Source organism: Ovis aries, chromosome 22 (genome assembly GCF_016772045.2).
Source record: "Ovis aries strain OAR_USU_Benz2616 breed Rambouillet chromosome 22, ARS-UI_Ramb_v3.0, whole genome shotgun sequence".
NCBI lineage: Eukaryota > Metazoa > Chordata > Mammalia > Artiodactyla > Bovidae > Ovis > Ovis aries.
Window position 1 is genome coordinate 38,096,337 of NC_056075.1, and position 15,745 is coordinate 38,112,081.

At 43.6% G+C, this 15,745-nt stretch overlaps 1 protein-coding gene across 5 annotated transcripts in view; it reads right to left on the bottom strand.

Moving 5' to 3' along the window:
* Positions 1–14,099: 14,099 nt before the first annotated feature.
* The window catches only part of FAM204A (family with sequence similarity 204 member A), a 28,216-nt gene continuing 26,570 nt past the window's right edge, over positions 14,100–15,745 (bottom strand). For all 5 annotated transcript variants that reach the window (XM_027960672.2, XM_042238943.2, XM_042238944.1 and 2 more), the window contains 2 exons: positions 14,607–14,713; positions 14,100–14,301 (listed from right to left, as the gene is read on the bottom strand). In XM_027960672.2, coding sequence (XP_027816473.1) covers positions 14,250–14,301; positions 14,607–14,713 — 159 coding nt within the window. In that variant the 3' untranslated portion in view covers positions 14,100–14,249. The remainder of the gene's footprint in view (positions 14,302–14,606; positions 14,714–15,745) is intronic.

Genomic DNA, 15,745 nt, shown 5'->3' on the forward strand with positions numbered 1-15,745 from the left:
AGATTTCACCCCACTTAAAGCCAGCAAGTCAGCTTGCTACTGTTTCATGGATGTTGGTATAGGATACTAGACTCCTGGGTCAGAGACCAAGGACAATTTACTACAGTAAATCCCCTGCATATGAATGAGTTCTGTTCTGAGAGTGTGTTCATAAGTCCAAGTTGTCCATAAGTCCAACAAAGTTAGCTTAGGTACCCAAATAATACAATCAGCTATATAGTACTGTACTGTAGTAGGTTTATAATACTTTCACACAAATAATATATAAAAAGAAAAAAAGTAAACATTTTTAATCTTATAGCACAGTACCTTGAAAAGCACAGTAGTACAGTATAATCACTGGCATCCAGGAGCTGGCAGTGAGTGAACAGGCAAGAAGAGTTACTGACTGGAGGAGGGATAAGAGGTGGGAGATGGTAGAGCTGAAGGGTCAACAGCAATAAGAGACAGAGGGCAAGCTGCAATCTCACTCACAACTGATGTTGATGGCATAAGTTCTGGTTTCTTGCTAGATTCAATTCTATCTATCCTGTTTTTTTAAAAAAGAAAATCCAGTATGTCTGAATAGTAGCTTTTTCTTCTCATCATAGAAGACACGGCAGCACTGGATTGCATTCTGTATGGCTGTTGCAACCTTCATGTACAGTTTTACGTTTGGGCCCTGTGTCTCAAAAATCTAACAGTGCCTCCTCAAGTCAAGAAAATCCCTTTGCCATTTCTTGCATCGTGAATCTCTTTGGTCCTTCAGTTACTTCTTCTTCCTCTTATCTCTCTTCATCCTTCCTCAAGGCCTTCAGTTTTATCAGATCTTCATTAGTAAATTGCACATTCACATCTTTGAAAGTCCACAACTTGAAGGTTCTTATGTAGGGGACTTATTGTACTCACAAGCAATAGCCACTGTCTCAGCACTTTTTGCACAGATTCCAATAGTGTGATACTAAGAGGGCGCAATGACCCTTGTCCCTGCATGGCTTTCATTAAAGAAGTTCCTTAGAGAACTGGATCTTTATAAAGAGAGTAAGCTTGGCTGCCTCAGCTCCAAACGAGGACACTTTTTTATTATACTGGACAGTAAGCATGGCTGCTTTTTGCCCCAGAGAGAGACATTATCTCAATCTTCTGAGGCTGCTTATACACAACGTGCATACATGTGTGGGCGTGCTCAGGCATGTAGGACACTTTGCAACTTTGTGGACTGTAGCCCACTAGGCTCCTCTGTCCATGAGATTTCTCAGGCAAGGATACTGGAGTGGGTTGCCATGTCCTTTTCCAGGGAATCTTCCTGACCCAGGGATCGAACCCATGTCTTGTGCATTGCAGGCAGATTCTTTACCTGCTGAGCCATCAGGGAATCCTATTTACATATAAACACTCTCACACAAATAGTTTGCAACAAAGGGTAGTTAGCACCATGCTTGCAAGATGGCAGTAATGCAAGAAACCCCCAGAGAACTGTTTGCCTACAAGGATACGATTTGCTATGTGTCAGGATCTTTAAACGATTTTAAACTATTTATTTATGTGTTTATTTATTTGGTTGCACCGGGCAGGACCTTATTCAGTTTGCAACATGCAAACTCAGTTGCAGCATGTGGGATCTAGTTCCCTGACCAGGGATTGAACCCGGAACTCCTGCGTTGGGAGTACAGAGGCTTAGCCACAGGACCACCAGAGAAGTCCCCTGAGCACTTTCATATCCATCATTTTCTTTAATCCTCACAGTCCTATAAGATAGGTACTATTCATATCTCCATTTTTCAGGAGGAGACCCAAGACATAGAGAGGTTGACCTGTTTGAGGCGACATAATTCATAGTGGGAGTGCTGATATTGAAATCTGGGCTCCTCCAGAGTCTGGGGGTAATGGCTTCACTATTTTAACATTTGCTGGTATCAGCCACACCCACTCTGGATGCTCTCCTTTTCTCCATAGCTTCTCACCACATGAGTACTCAAACTTGAGTATACATCAGCATCACCTGGAGGGTTTGTCATATCAGTGTCTGTCCTAGAACTTGAGAACATGCATTTCTCCACCTGCCAGGGGCTGCTGGCCCAGGAGCTCACCCTGGGAACCCCTGGGATGCTGTCTAGTTTGTTTGTGATCTGTGTTCCCCACAGGAGCTCCATGATTTTCAGGATTTGTCTGTTTTGCTCACTGCTGTATCCTCACTGCTTCCACTTGGACCTGGCACGTGACAAGCTCTCAATACATATTTACTGAAAGAATCAGGGAAGAACATACTAGTCCATTTCTTCTGGATTCTGTCATTTGCACGTTTGGAAAACACCCTACTGCCTCCTGGAGCAGTCAGTCCTTCCCGCCACAAGAATGGAGGCAAAGAAACCAGGACCGAGGTCCTGAAGAGGGCGGTAAGCTCCTGATCCACTGACGTCAGCTACAAAGCTTTTGACCTCGAGAGTTGTTGGAGCCACTTCTAGTAATATATGAATTTCATAAAAACTGCCTTCCAAGCTGCAGAGAAACATCTGAAGATTTTAATTAAACCCTCCGCCATGGGGAATGGAACTTTTATGCACACGGACTTCAGATTTTCTTTTCTTTTTAAGCACTGCTGGCAAGGAAGCGAGGACCAAGCGAGGATTCCAATTGAGTTCTTTGACACGGAACCTTCCTTTTTCTGGCCTTTTTTTTCTTTTTCCTTTAATGAAAGTGGCTTATGAGTAGAGCCAGTCTGTTTGGGGATATGAGCATTTATATTAATGGAATTAGACTCAGTATTTATACTGAGGTATCCCTCTCTCCCTATGGTTTGTGAGAAGTGAAAGAAAAGTGAAAGTGAAAGTCGCTCAGTCGTGTTCAACTCTTTGCAACCCCATGGACTGTAGTCCATGGAATTCTCCAGGCCAGAATACTGGAGTAGGTAGCCTTTCCCTTCTCCAGGGGAGCTTCCCAACCCAGGGATCGAACTCAGGTCTCCCGCATTGCAGGAAAATTCTTTACCAGTTGAGTCACAAGGGAAGCTCCATCTTGTGATAAGATGTGCAAATTTCATTGGCTTGTTTTCATCTCTTCCATCCCAACTTCCTACACGGGGAGGTTTACATTTCTAACAAGTGATTCTTCTGCTTGCTGGTAGTTCATGGATCATACCTTAAGAATCACTGGAAGAGGGAGAAAGAGCAAAGGCCTGGCCAGGGCCTTAACCCAGGCTCTTGTATGCTATAAAGAGGGTCTGCTTGCTCCCAGCCTCTCAGTTTCCTCCTCTATAAAAAATATATAACATGTATCCACTTCTTTAGAGAGATGTTTCCAAGAATATAATGAAAGTATAATGAAAAGCATTTTAACTTTTCAACCTGCTAGACTTTTATATGATGCACGTAAAATTAAGGTGTCTCTTTAAGGCAGGAGCATATACAGTACAGTAAGTCCCCTACATATGAACCTTCAAGGTGAGAACTTTAAAAGATGCAAACGTGCATTTCATCGACATCAGGCGTGAGTGAAATTGCAGCTTGCCCTCCGTCTCCTACTGCTGACGATCCTTCAGCTCTAGGAATGAATTTGTTTGTATGTAGGGGACAAACTGTAATGATTCTCAACATGTTTAAAAGTTTTTTTCACTACAACAGTAACAATAGTCCCAAGGCTTATATTCTCAATCAGCCATGATTATTTAATAAGGACATCAAGACTTCAAATGGTTTGACTGGAAGGACCAGGTATGTATACAATCACTCATCCAACCATCCACCCATCCACCATCCTTCGATCCACATAAAATATCGGCCTGTAATTCTGTGCCAGTCTAGCTGCATTAGAAACCACAGAGATCTTTAAAATCAAACAAAACAGCTCCGAGCCACATGCTCAGAGATTCAGTAGGTCTGGGTTGGACTCAGAAATCACACACTATAAGGGTACAGAGGATATGATCTCCATGCCCTGGAAAGAAATACCAAGGAAAACTCGGGAGGAGAGGATGGAAATGGGTGGGATTGGGGCAGGGGTGTGGTTCAGTGAAAATCCAAAGGCAGAAAGCACAGAGGCCCTTCCCAGACAGGTTTCCCCCAGAGCAAGAGAAGCGTTATATACTCTAAAATGTTACTATTCTAGATGTTGTAGATAGGTTTGTGTTTCCCAGAGTATTGTGAGTAAACATGTGGATTGTTAATAAGTGGTGGGTGGAAAAAAAAAAAAGATCACATTGTTCAACAAATTTGAGAAGCATTGTGATAAACACCAGCAGAGGGTTACTGACTTCTCAGAGGCCTTGAGGTGCCGATAAAGTCACAGCTGTCAAGGTCACAGTGGCAATAACATGCAATGGTTCCCAAATGCATTTGACCGCAGAAACCTGTTTTTCTTAACTGCCCAAGGTTCCACTGAACTTACTTTGGGAGCTCTCCTGTCTGTAACTATGTGTACATATCAAAATATGTACATACATTTATCTACCTATCTGAGTGCATATTTTAAGTCACTTCAGTTGTGTCCGACTCTGCGACCCTGTGGACTGTAGCCTGCCAGACTCCTCGGTCCATGGGGATTCTCCAGACAAGAATACTAGAGTGGGTTGCCATGCCCCCTCCAGGGAATCTTCCTGACCCAGGGATCAAACATGTGTCTCTTGTCTCCTGCACTGGCAGGCAGGTTCTTTACAACAAGCGCCACCTGGGAAGCTGGAAAAAGGATAGAAATTGAAATTATCTGCAACTATAAGATATATACCTATTTAAGCAAATGTCTTCTAGTAGTAGATGGTTTCAATTTTTTCCAGTGTCCAAACCCTTGTACAGCACCTGCTGTACTCACAGTTGCTCATGGGTGTGCTTGCAAGTGCTGAGCTTTTTTTTTTTTTTTTTTAATCTTTTTGCTGTGCCACAAGGCATGTGGGATCTTAGTTCCCTGACCAGTACCCCCTGCACTGGCAGCACAGAGTATTAACCACTAGACCGCCAGGGAAGTCCCTGATCATGAGTTTTCAAAACCTTTAAGCAGCTCAATTTTCACACATCTCAGGGACAGTTATTAAGGGGTTTCATTTATTACTGGAATCAATAGTCACTTCTGATTTCGAATCCAGCAGGCTTCTACCCACCACTACTAGGCATCTCTGTTTCTCATGTAATCAAGATATCAGACAAGTGAAAGGGAAAGTCACTCAGTCATGTTCAACTCTTTGTGACCCCATGGACTATACAGTCCATGGAATTTTCTAGGCCAGAATACTGGAGTGGGTAGCCTATCCCTTCTCCAGCAGATCTTTCTGACCCAGGAATCGAACCGGGGTCTCTTGCATTGCAGGCGGATTCTTTAACAACTGAGCTATCAGGGAAACCCTATCAGATAAGGGGCACATTCTTTAAACCCTTCTGACTTCAAGCCACCAGCCCACGCTGTTGGTTCAAATAACCTCCCCTGGGTAGAGCTGAGCCCACTGCCAGGATCAGGACTGACCTGCGTCCACACACACATCCACTCACTTTACTGTGCTTGTGTGTGTGTGTGTGTGTGTGTGTGTGTGTGTGTGTGTGCATGTGTATGTATGGGACTGGTGGGGTTTATCCATCCCCCAGCTGCTGCTACAGCCAACAGCAGTGCCAGGCTGCCCCTCTTTGACAGAAGTGCCCTCCAGCAAGGGAGGCCCCCTTGCCCAGGGAAGTGGTGCACCAGGAAAGACCCACAGCCCCCAGCTGACTGGGTTGAGGGTGTGAGGAGCCAGCTCCTTTGAAGTGAGTGGTTCACAGAGCCATGGCCTGACCAGCTCTTTCACTTCCTCATGGGCTTCACTCTCTCCCTCACAGGTGTTTCCAGAAACGCACACATTTATAAATTGCTTTCAGAAGACATCTGGGACATTACTTCTAGGAAACCTGATCTGAGGCACCACCTATTGTGATGCAGATTTAAATCTTGGATTTGACCCAGATCACCAGGCTTTCTGATGCCACTGTTACCTTGCTCAGTGGCTCAGTGGTGTTGTGTTGCTGTTGACACGCCATCTTTTAAATAAGCCTCTAGCTGTTTTCTTCAACAGCCTTCTCCTCTGACTTTCCAGAAGGAAATTCCATGGGTGTTTTGCTTGACACAGTGTGTCTAAGTATCATCTACATTACTAAATATGTTGTTGTTGTTGTTGTTCAGTTTCTAAGTCACGCCCAACTCTTTGCGACCCCATGAACTACAGCATGCCAGGCTTCCCTGCCCTTCTCCATCTCCTGGAATTTACTCAAACTCACATCCATTAAGTCAGTGATGCCATCCAACCATCTCATCCTCTGTTACCCCCTTCTCCTCTTGCCTTTAATCTTCCCCAGCATCAGGGTTATTATTAAATGTCTGATTTCACACAACTAAATTACTAAACTCTACCTATATTACCTGCTCTCTGCTACCTGCTTCACTCAACCCACATTACCATCCATGGGCACCCAACCCTACCATACCCCTGTGTAGTCAACGAATGTTGTCAAGTCTCCCCCCACCCCAAAACTTCCAGCAGTCACGCTCTCCCCACAATCCCCATAGCCTTGGTTTAGGGTCTCATCAGTTCCTCCCCAGGATACTGAAATACCCTAGCTGTCCTAGCTTCAGGCCTGACTCCTAAACCACCATCTCTCGTATGCCAACATGTACATTTCTTGTTTAATATATGCTGATGCATCCTCACTCCCTAGAGACCTAAGTCCAAGCACCCTCCCACGTCTCACGGTCCGTGTGGAGGTGGGTTCCAGCCACCCTCTCCAGCACCATCATTCTCCAGCTCCGCCGCCACCCTCCCACACAGCCCCACCACTTAATTCCCGTGCTTCCTTCTTCCTGGGATGATCTTGTCTCAGTGGGTCCCCGTATGAAGTCCCAGTCTTAACCTCTGTGATTTAAACTAAGCATCGCCTTTAATATGCTGTCTAGTCAAAGCTATGGTTTTTCCAGCAGTCATGTTTGGATGTGAGTTGGATCATAAAGAAAGCTGAGTGCCAAAGAATTGATGCTCTTAAACTGTGATGTTGGAGAAGACTCTTGAGAGTCCCTTGGACTGCAAGGAGATCCAACCAGTTCATCCTAAAGGAAATCAGTTCTGAATATTCACTGGAAGGACTGACACTGCAGCTGAAACTCCAAAACTTTGGCCACCTGCTGTGAAAAACTGACTCTGGAAAAAAACCCTGCTGCTGGGAAAGATTGGATGCAGGAGAAGGGGATGATAGAGGATGACACAGTTAGATGGCATCACCGACTCGATGGACATGAGTTCAAGCAAGCTCTGAGAGTTGGTGATGGAAGGGAAGCCTGGTGTGCTGCAGTCCATGGGGTTGCAAAGAGTCGGACATGACTGAACAACTGATCTGACCTGACTGAAGCATCACCTTTCTCATGACCTTGACTGACTTTTCAGGTGGCAACTACATTCTCATTTGGGCCTTGCTGAAATGTGACTCTACTTCAGCATTTCCCATACATCGTGGGAGATGCTTGAGACCTCTATCTACCATGCACATTACTTGTCAAAAATGAGAGGCTTTTTGATCAGCTCTGTCAAAATATCCAAGTACAATGCTTACATCAAGTCACAAGTAGTAGTTTGTGGTATTCAACATCATGTCTTACCATCACCTGGATACCACACATCAAGGTCACATGTGATGGTCATGGATGTGGCAGACACGGCTGTTTACTAAATGTATTTCCCCTCCTTCCAGGGAAAGTCTATGTTTTCCAGCCTCTGATGCAGTTAGGTGAAGTAATGAGGTTCTAGCTGGTACAGAGTGAGCAGAAGTAACCCATTCCCCTTCTAGGCCAGGCCCATAACCTCCTCGAATGTTCCTCTGTGGCTTCTTCCCCTCCTGTTGGCTGGGATGGTGACCCCCAGATTTATTAGGAAAAGAAAGTCAGAGAGCTGCTGTCAATCTGGATATCTGAACGACTGTGAGGAGGAGAGCCCCCCACCGATAGGGATGTCCCCCTTTGTCCTGTGAGCAGGAAATAGACTTCTACTGTTCGAGTCATTGTAGTTCAGGGGCATATTTACTGCAGTAGTTTACAGTTCCCTACCCTGGGCAGGCACTGTGACATAGCCATGGTAGAATGAAGGACGTGCTGATACAGCCTAAGAAAAACTAAGCTTAAAATTACAGAGCATTGTGCAATACAGCTGCATTCATTCCCAAGTTTCACCTCAGTGAGCCTCACCTCTGTGTGAGGCAACAAAATATGGTGAAAGTCAGGGTGTCCGTCCCTGTAAGGTGAGTGCTAAGCTACTGGATGACTGTAGCCAAGCTGACCAGTGAGACTTCACATCCTGCAGAGATAAGAAAGTGTGCCCATGTAATTAAAAATTTTACATCTAGGTTATTTATTACATGTAGGGTATTTCTTGGGCTTCCCTTGTGGCTCAGCTGGTAAAGAATCCACCTGCAATGCAGACCTGCGTTCAATCTCTGGGTTGGGAAGATCCCCTGGAGAAGGGAAAGGCTACCCACTCCAGTATTCTGGCCTGGAGAATTCCATGGACTGTATAGTCCATGGGGTCGTAAAGAGTCAGATACAACTGAGTGACTTTCACTTTCACTTTTCTTCCGGGTTATTTCTTGGGTTTTCCAGGCAAGAATACTGGACTGGGTAGCCATTTCCTCCTCCAGGGGATCTTCCCGACCCAGGGATTGAACCTGCGTTTCCTGCCTATGTGTCCTGCGGTGGCAGGCGGACTCTTTACCACTTGAACCACCTGGGAAGCCCCTTTGTATTAACAGCCTACCTGAATATCAAGTTGTCCAAAACACGCTTCCTAAACATTTCCCAGCAGACTGCGCACATTCACTTTTGCATCGGCATGAGTTAGCTTAGTGTCTAACAGGGTAGGTGTTCAGTGGATGTCTCTCAGATATTAAGTAGGAAGGAATCTGAAGCAACGCAAGGCTTCCTTGTTTCACTACTCCTTGTGACATCCATAATTACTTCTTCTAGTATCACTCACATTACAAATGAAAACTCTTTTTATTCTGGGCAGTTATAATTGTATACTATCCATCAAAAAATATAACGTTTATAGCTGAGGCATATTCAGCCTGAAGATGAAGTGATATATTAACTTCTTGATCAAATGCCAGAACTTACAGATGATTATGAAACAGACATCAATAATTACAGCTTGTACCATAGCTGTTGGTTTCTAAACCTTTCAGTTCAATGAACAAGTAATAACTGGACAGACACACCTTTCAGAAATTAGAGGTGGGAAAAGATTACCTCATTCCATACCTGTCACAGAGCAGGCCCCCTGCAGCAATTCAGCAAGAGGCGGCCCATGGGTCTTGGGCAGGGGTGTGGGCTGGGCCTTCTAGAATGATGTCAGAGAGGACACAGGAAGGACCCTGGGGCAGGAGCAGCCAGGGGCCAAGGCTGTTCTTGGACACTATACCTTCCCTTCCCTTCAGTCCCTTTTATTCTGTTTCCTTAAGAAACCTGGTCTGGACATAAAAGGTATGTACTTTTTTTTTTTTTTTCCCTAAATTCCATCCTACTCAGAAAATCTTATGCTTTCTTACTTGAATGTAAAAAGGAATTACTAATGCTAATAAAAAGATGATTCTCTCTCAGCTAATTCTTGATCTGAAAAGCACGTCTAAACACCCAGCATACTGCATGGCATTTAATGGATAGTCCTATCAAAGGCCTGTGGTTGTGTTCCAGGGATCAAGGTCACAAAAGCTAGAGTGGCCGGAAGCTCTCTGATAGCACTGCTGTGTTTGAAGAAATTCTAGCAAAATGAACACACGTCTCTAGAAGGCTCACGGTTCGGAGGAGATGAAGAAACAATACACTTCACTGAGACCCAAGGGCACAGATGGTTTGACTCCTGAGTTTCTCCACAGCATCATGATCTGCTACACACTTCCATGTTCTTAACTGGAGTTGAGAATCCTGCCCCCAGTCGCTCTTTGTGCTCATTACAGCTACAGCATTGAATGAGTGCGTGCGTACATGCATGTGTCTTTCACAGTGAGTAATATGGCGGGAGGACGAGACAATCAAGACTGAAGAATGCAGCTCTATTCATTTTATCAAAGTCTACAGAGCACCCCAACCTCAAAAATGGAAAAGCAGGTCTGTCTCAGAATGTTATCAAGGTCAAGAATACATACATAGATCAATAAAATAATCTTTTGACAGTTCACTGAAATTTACTCTATAAAGATTCCATTTCTTAGCAGTTTAAAAACCTGAAAATCTAGAAAGATGCTCTGATTATTTCATAATAAAAATTAACTCCTTGAACTGCACTGTCCTGGCTTTGACTTGGCCTTTTCAAAGTTCTTTTTTTTTTTTTGGATCTATTCTCATGATAGAAGGCATTGATGCCACAAATACTCATCTACATTTGGTCTTGGAAAAAGAGTTTCGTGCACATATTTTGTCCAAATATTACTATTTGTTTCATGGAAGTCAAGGCAAAGACTTTAGTAGAGTGTAAATTTTAAGCCAATGAATAAACAGTTGGCTTCAAAAAACATTAAATTGACATGCAGAGCATTTGCTGCTCTGCCAGATACTAAAAATAAAGCAACTTCTGCCAACATGGAAAAACTTGAATTATTTCAGTTGGTTCTGAAGTTAACCAGGTTTCACTAATTTTCCAAAATGGGGCCTGACTTAAGGTTGTTGTTTCCTCAAACCTTATCAACTGTCAGCAACTTTTTTAAGGATAAACCCGATAGTTTTTTATAGTTTAGTAGGACATACCTTTCTAAAAATGAGACACATTTACCCAACAGATGAAAACTTGAACATCTGAAAATTAATATTCATCTTTGAAGAATTAAGTTCAGGGCTCCCCTGGTGGCTCTGCTGCTGCTGCTGCTGCTGCTAAGTCGCGTCAGTCGTGGCCGACTCTGTGCGACCCCAGAGACGGCAGCCCGCCAGGCTCCCCCGTCCCTGGGATTCTCCAGGCAAGAACACTGGAGTGGGTTGCCATTTCCTTCTCCAATGCATGAAAGTGAAAAGTGAAAGTGAAGTTGCTCAGTCGTGTCTGACCTTCAGCGACCCCATGGACTGTAGCCCACCAGGCTCCTCCGTCCATGGGACTTTCCAGGCAAGAGTACTGGAGTGGGGTGCCATCGCCTTCTCCGCCCCTGGTGGCTCAGTGGTAAAGAATCCGTCTGCCAGTGCAACAGACCCAGGTCCAATCCTGGCCTAGGAAGATCCCACATGCCTCGGAGCACCTAAGCCCGTGAGCCACAACTACCCAGCCCATGCTCCAGAGGCCCTGCTCTACAACGAGAAGCCACTGCAACGAGAAGCCCACGCACAGCAGTCGGGGCAGCTCCTGCTTGCCAAATAAACAAACAGATAAAATATATAAGTAAGAATTAAGTTCAAACTTGTCTTATCAGAGTGAAGAATAAGCTAAGTTACTATAATATTTACAAGATAACATTTTAGACAAAAGGCATCAGGGAACTCGGTACATTTTAAAGATGAAGTTTTAAGCTGTTAGCCAAAGTTCAGGTAACATTTTATTCCTGTCCTTGGCCTGCTCCTTCCTTAGCTGTCTCTCAAAAAAAAAATAAGCGCATTTAAAATATGGAGTTTGAGATTTATGATCAGTTGCAGAAACCTGTTTAACTACTGATTTACAGTTTGGGCCATGGTATTTAGGTCTGTCATCAGAACTAATTATAGCAAACCTGAGATTATATATTCAAACTCTCCTTTTGGTGAAAGAAATGAGAATGTTCTGCGGAAAATCAGAAACATCCTGAGGGCTTCCAAAGAGGAATGCATTATCAACTTTACTTCTCAGAACCAGGGCTGCGAAGCCCAAAATTATTGTTCTTTAGTAAGGTGTTTTAGCCTGAAGTACTCAAACAGTAAATCACAGTTACATTAATGGCATACCCATGGCCTGAAACATATTAATCTCAGTTAACAATAACTGACATTTACATTACTAATCTAATTCAGGCATTCTGATGGTAGTAAATGCACATGTTAAAGCTTCAGGAACTGAAATTATTACTGATCCAAAGAGAATCCTTATTTCACTGTCACCAGATGGAGAGGACAAATGACTACACTTTTGGGGCAATCTAGGTTTTCTAAGAATAATGTCTCCATTTTAATGCTTTAATGAGGAAAATTCAAATTAAAGCAGATGAAAAATAAAGTGGTCCCAAGTGATATGCCAGCAGGGCTAACCCAAGAAAACCAGTGCCTTCCTCTTCCTCAAACCCTCTTCCCCTCCCGCTCCTTCTTCTGCTGGATGATCTTGGACTCTCACAAGCCAGGACTCGAAGAGAAAGGGACTTCTGCAACATGGCTCCTCTTATCCAATGAATCCCCTGAGACCTGATTCCACCATAATGCCGTCCACTCAGGGAAAATGTCCTCATCCATGTGGGACTCCTGAGTGGAAGGAATGAGCGACCGCTGGCCCCAGGGCAGGTGGAAGAAGGGTTTAGACAGCTGGACTTTGGGTCAGGGGCTCCCAAACCAGACCCTAAAGGTGACCACTCTGGCCAGGCCTCACCATGAGAAGAGAGGGGAAATGTGCCCACAGGGGTCATGAAATGTGCTAAGGAGGTAGCTAAGCGGGAAAAGGTGAGCAGACAATGCAGGGAGACGACTGTCTTGGAGCCCTGTATGTGAGAACGTTTTCCATGTTTCAGACAAAACCAATGGATTGTGCAGTGGATATTTCCCCCATGATGAATCTTCTTTTTAGAGGAAAATCTCCTATAGTCTAAGTTTGCATTCACCTGCTAGGAGCCTGAAGTAAGATGTTATAGGTAAAGGCTATATGATTATATCTATAAAACTCAACAGGGAATACTGTCTTAAAATATAAGAGTTTCCAATGTTTGGTCTGAATATTTTTCACAATGAAGTCCGTAAGTAGGGGCACAATTTCCTAAAATCTCACTTTCTCTACTGTACTAATTTTCATCATCTAAGTGGAAGCAAGATATGATTTTTGTTCTTTCAAATAGCAACAAGTTGCTCACTTATTCCAGAATAGGAAGAAAACATTAAATATTTCACCATAAATTAGCAAAATTTGGTTACTATTTGTAAGTCTAAAAGTAACAAAATAATACCATCACCATGATTCATTTTCTATGTTCCTGAATTTATACTACCAACCGAGAGAAAGTTTTTATCAGATGGTTAGAAAACTTCTGATGAAGTAGCAGGAAGGGACAAGATGGAAACCACAGTATGCAGTTCTTTACCTCGACTGGGCACCAAGAGGCAGCTGCCAAAATAACCCAGGCCTGCCCCCCACCGCCCGCCCACAAAAAAAATCACAGCATCCAGCTGTGGGCTTGTCCACCAGCTTGAGACAATTTCTCAAAGCCCTTTCTAGTTGGGACTCTGAAACACATCTGTAGTGAAAACCACTTAGAAGGGCGCCAATCTTCTTTCTCCTTATGCAATCATTCAGTGCTTCCCAGAGCAATGGGGAAGAGGAGTGAAAACAATCAAATCATGTTTGTTCTTAGAAGGTTCAAAGTTACAATGTCTTGAGTTATAACTGTCTAGTACCATTATATCAATTTCTCCAAGAACCATCTCATAATTTAAAGAATGACACAGCTGAGAGAGATATTTAAGAAGACATTTCCAGGCAGAGGACCTGAATTTAAATCATTCTCCAAATACTGTTAGATTCTGTCCTTTTTTAAAATGGTGTTATTTAACCTGAAGGTACACAAAGATTAATCAACTGCCTTTATTATGTTACTATGAAATATCAACTCTGCTGCCTACAATAAAGAACCGATAATTACTTTTGTAACATTAAGATAAAGACATTTGTAAACACAGGCTCTTTCTTGCACTTACGACTAATCCATCATAAACAAATGCCCATCTTAAAAACAACTCCAGAGTGAGTGCAGTCACACTGAGTGCAGATAAGAAAGTACAAGGAGCTCACCGGCTAGGCTCCAGCAAACGGAGGAAGAGCAAAACTGATTTTATGCTGGAGGTCTACACAAATAAATAGATAAAACCCTTTCTCCCCCCCCACCCCCCCACTATATACGCTTAGATTACTTGCACAAATAACGGGATGGTCCATTTCACTCACTTCAATGGGACGGACTCTTTAGAAAAAGACTGAAAAACGATTTGATAATCAACTCCCAGATTTTATGCTGATTTTTTCTATTTCCATCAATTTTCTGACATAGTTAACATAAGCAGGAAAATCTTTTGTAGTAAATTGACCAACTGAAGACTCGAGTGAAGCCTCAAAGGTCTTGAAGAACTCTGGCAAGTCACATATATCCCATGTTGCTTTTGGTTTCCCACCTCTTCTTTGCTTCAAATCTAAAATGAAGAACATGAAAATCTTGATTCATTTCTAAATACTTCACTGAAGTAACATGTTTACTAAGTGCCAAAGCAAAATAAACTTAAAGAAGTTTTCGCACACTCCATCAGTTACAAAATAAATATCAAATAGGATGAAGACACGTCTATATTTATAATCTGATAAACACGCAGCAAAGATCCAAAGAATAAAATAAATAACAAGTATGCACAAACTGGATTCACAAAATGTATCACAGGATTTCTGTAATTGCTATGAAGTTGGTAGAATCACTAATTTAAAAAAAATCCTTAAAACTCACCCCCAGGCAAGTTTCTTCTTTTTTCGTGCAACCTGTGAATTTTCAGCCTCCTTTTTGGCTTTCACAAAGTTGTGGCAGGCAATAGCTTTGGCAATTTTTACACCAAGCTAAGAATTACAAACAAGAAAAAGTGACAATAAATATTCTAGCTGATACAAGAATTACAATGATACAGATACTCGAGAATTTTGGGTTAAGAATGCCAGGTCAGCCTTACTTTACACGTGCTAAGAATGGAAATTCTTAATGCTTGGGCCTCTGAAACCGCCAAAGTGCCACCACAAATCAAAGACGCAGTCTCTTTTCTCCTCTGCTCCCTCAGCCCTTCACCCCAGCTGTGCCAGTCTCCCGGATGGAGCTCCTTCCCACACCAAGGCCCCTTGAGGGCCCACCAGGCCTGTGGATGAAGATCTTGAAGCGCTTTCAGCATTTCAGTAGGACAGACAGGAATTTACCCTGATAAGGCGGTGCAGGCTGACACAGACATCCAGTGTCTTTGCTTTGGGCTAGAATTATAGCAACTCCGTATGGGCGCACCCGTTATCTCATGCTGATCAGAAGCTCGGATTGGCAGTCATAGATGTGATTAATAAAACACGGGAAAGCTAATTACTACTTGATAAACACACTTTGTGTGATGGGCAATCGCTTTTCACTCACTGACAGAAAAACCAGGACCACAGCGTTCCCTGCCAGCAGCCCCCTTCCCACTCCTCCCACTCATCTGCCCCAGTCCTAAAGGTCCCAGCAGAACAAAGCGTCCTCTCGGCCCCGCCCCCCAAGACTCCTCGAACTCAACCCAACACCATCTTCGTTTCTGTATTTCTCCAGCCCTTCAGCTTCTACACCACAGCCTACGGTTCTGACACTGGACTCTCCACAGCCCTCTGGCCACAGAGCTGTTCCTCAGTGAGTGTCTCCAGGACAGGCATGGGGCTCTTCTGTTTTTAGCGGGCTCCAATTTTAAAAACGCCAGCCTACATGGAAGGCTCAAAAGTATGTTAAAACAACAAAGGCTACAAAATACTCTTCCTGGTGTTTCTTTCCTTTCCTCTCCCTGACCGCAGCCTACTGCGTTTCAGCAGCCAGCAGACTTGTGGACGAGAGGAAAGGACCCAGAAGCCACTCTCTGGCCAAAG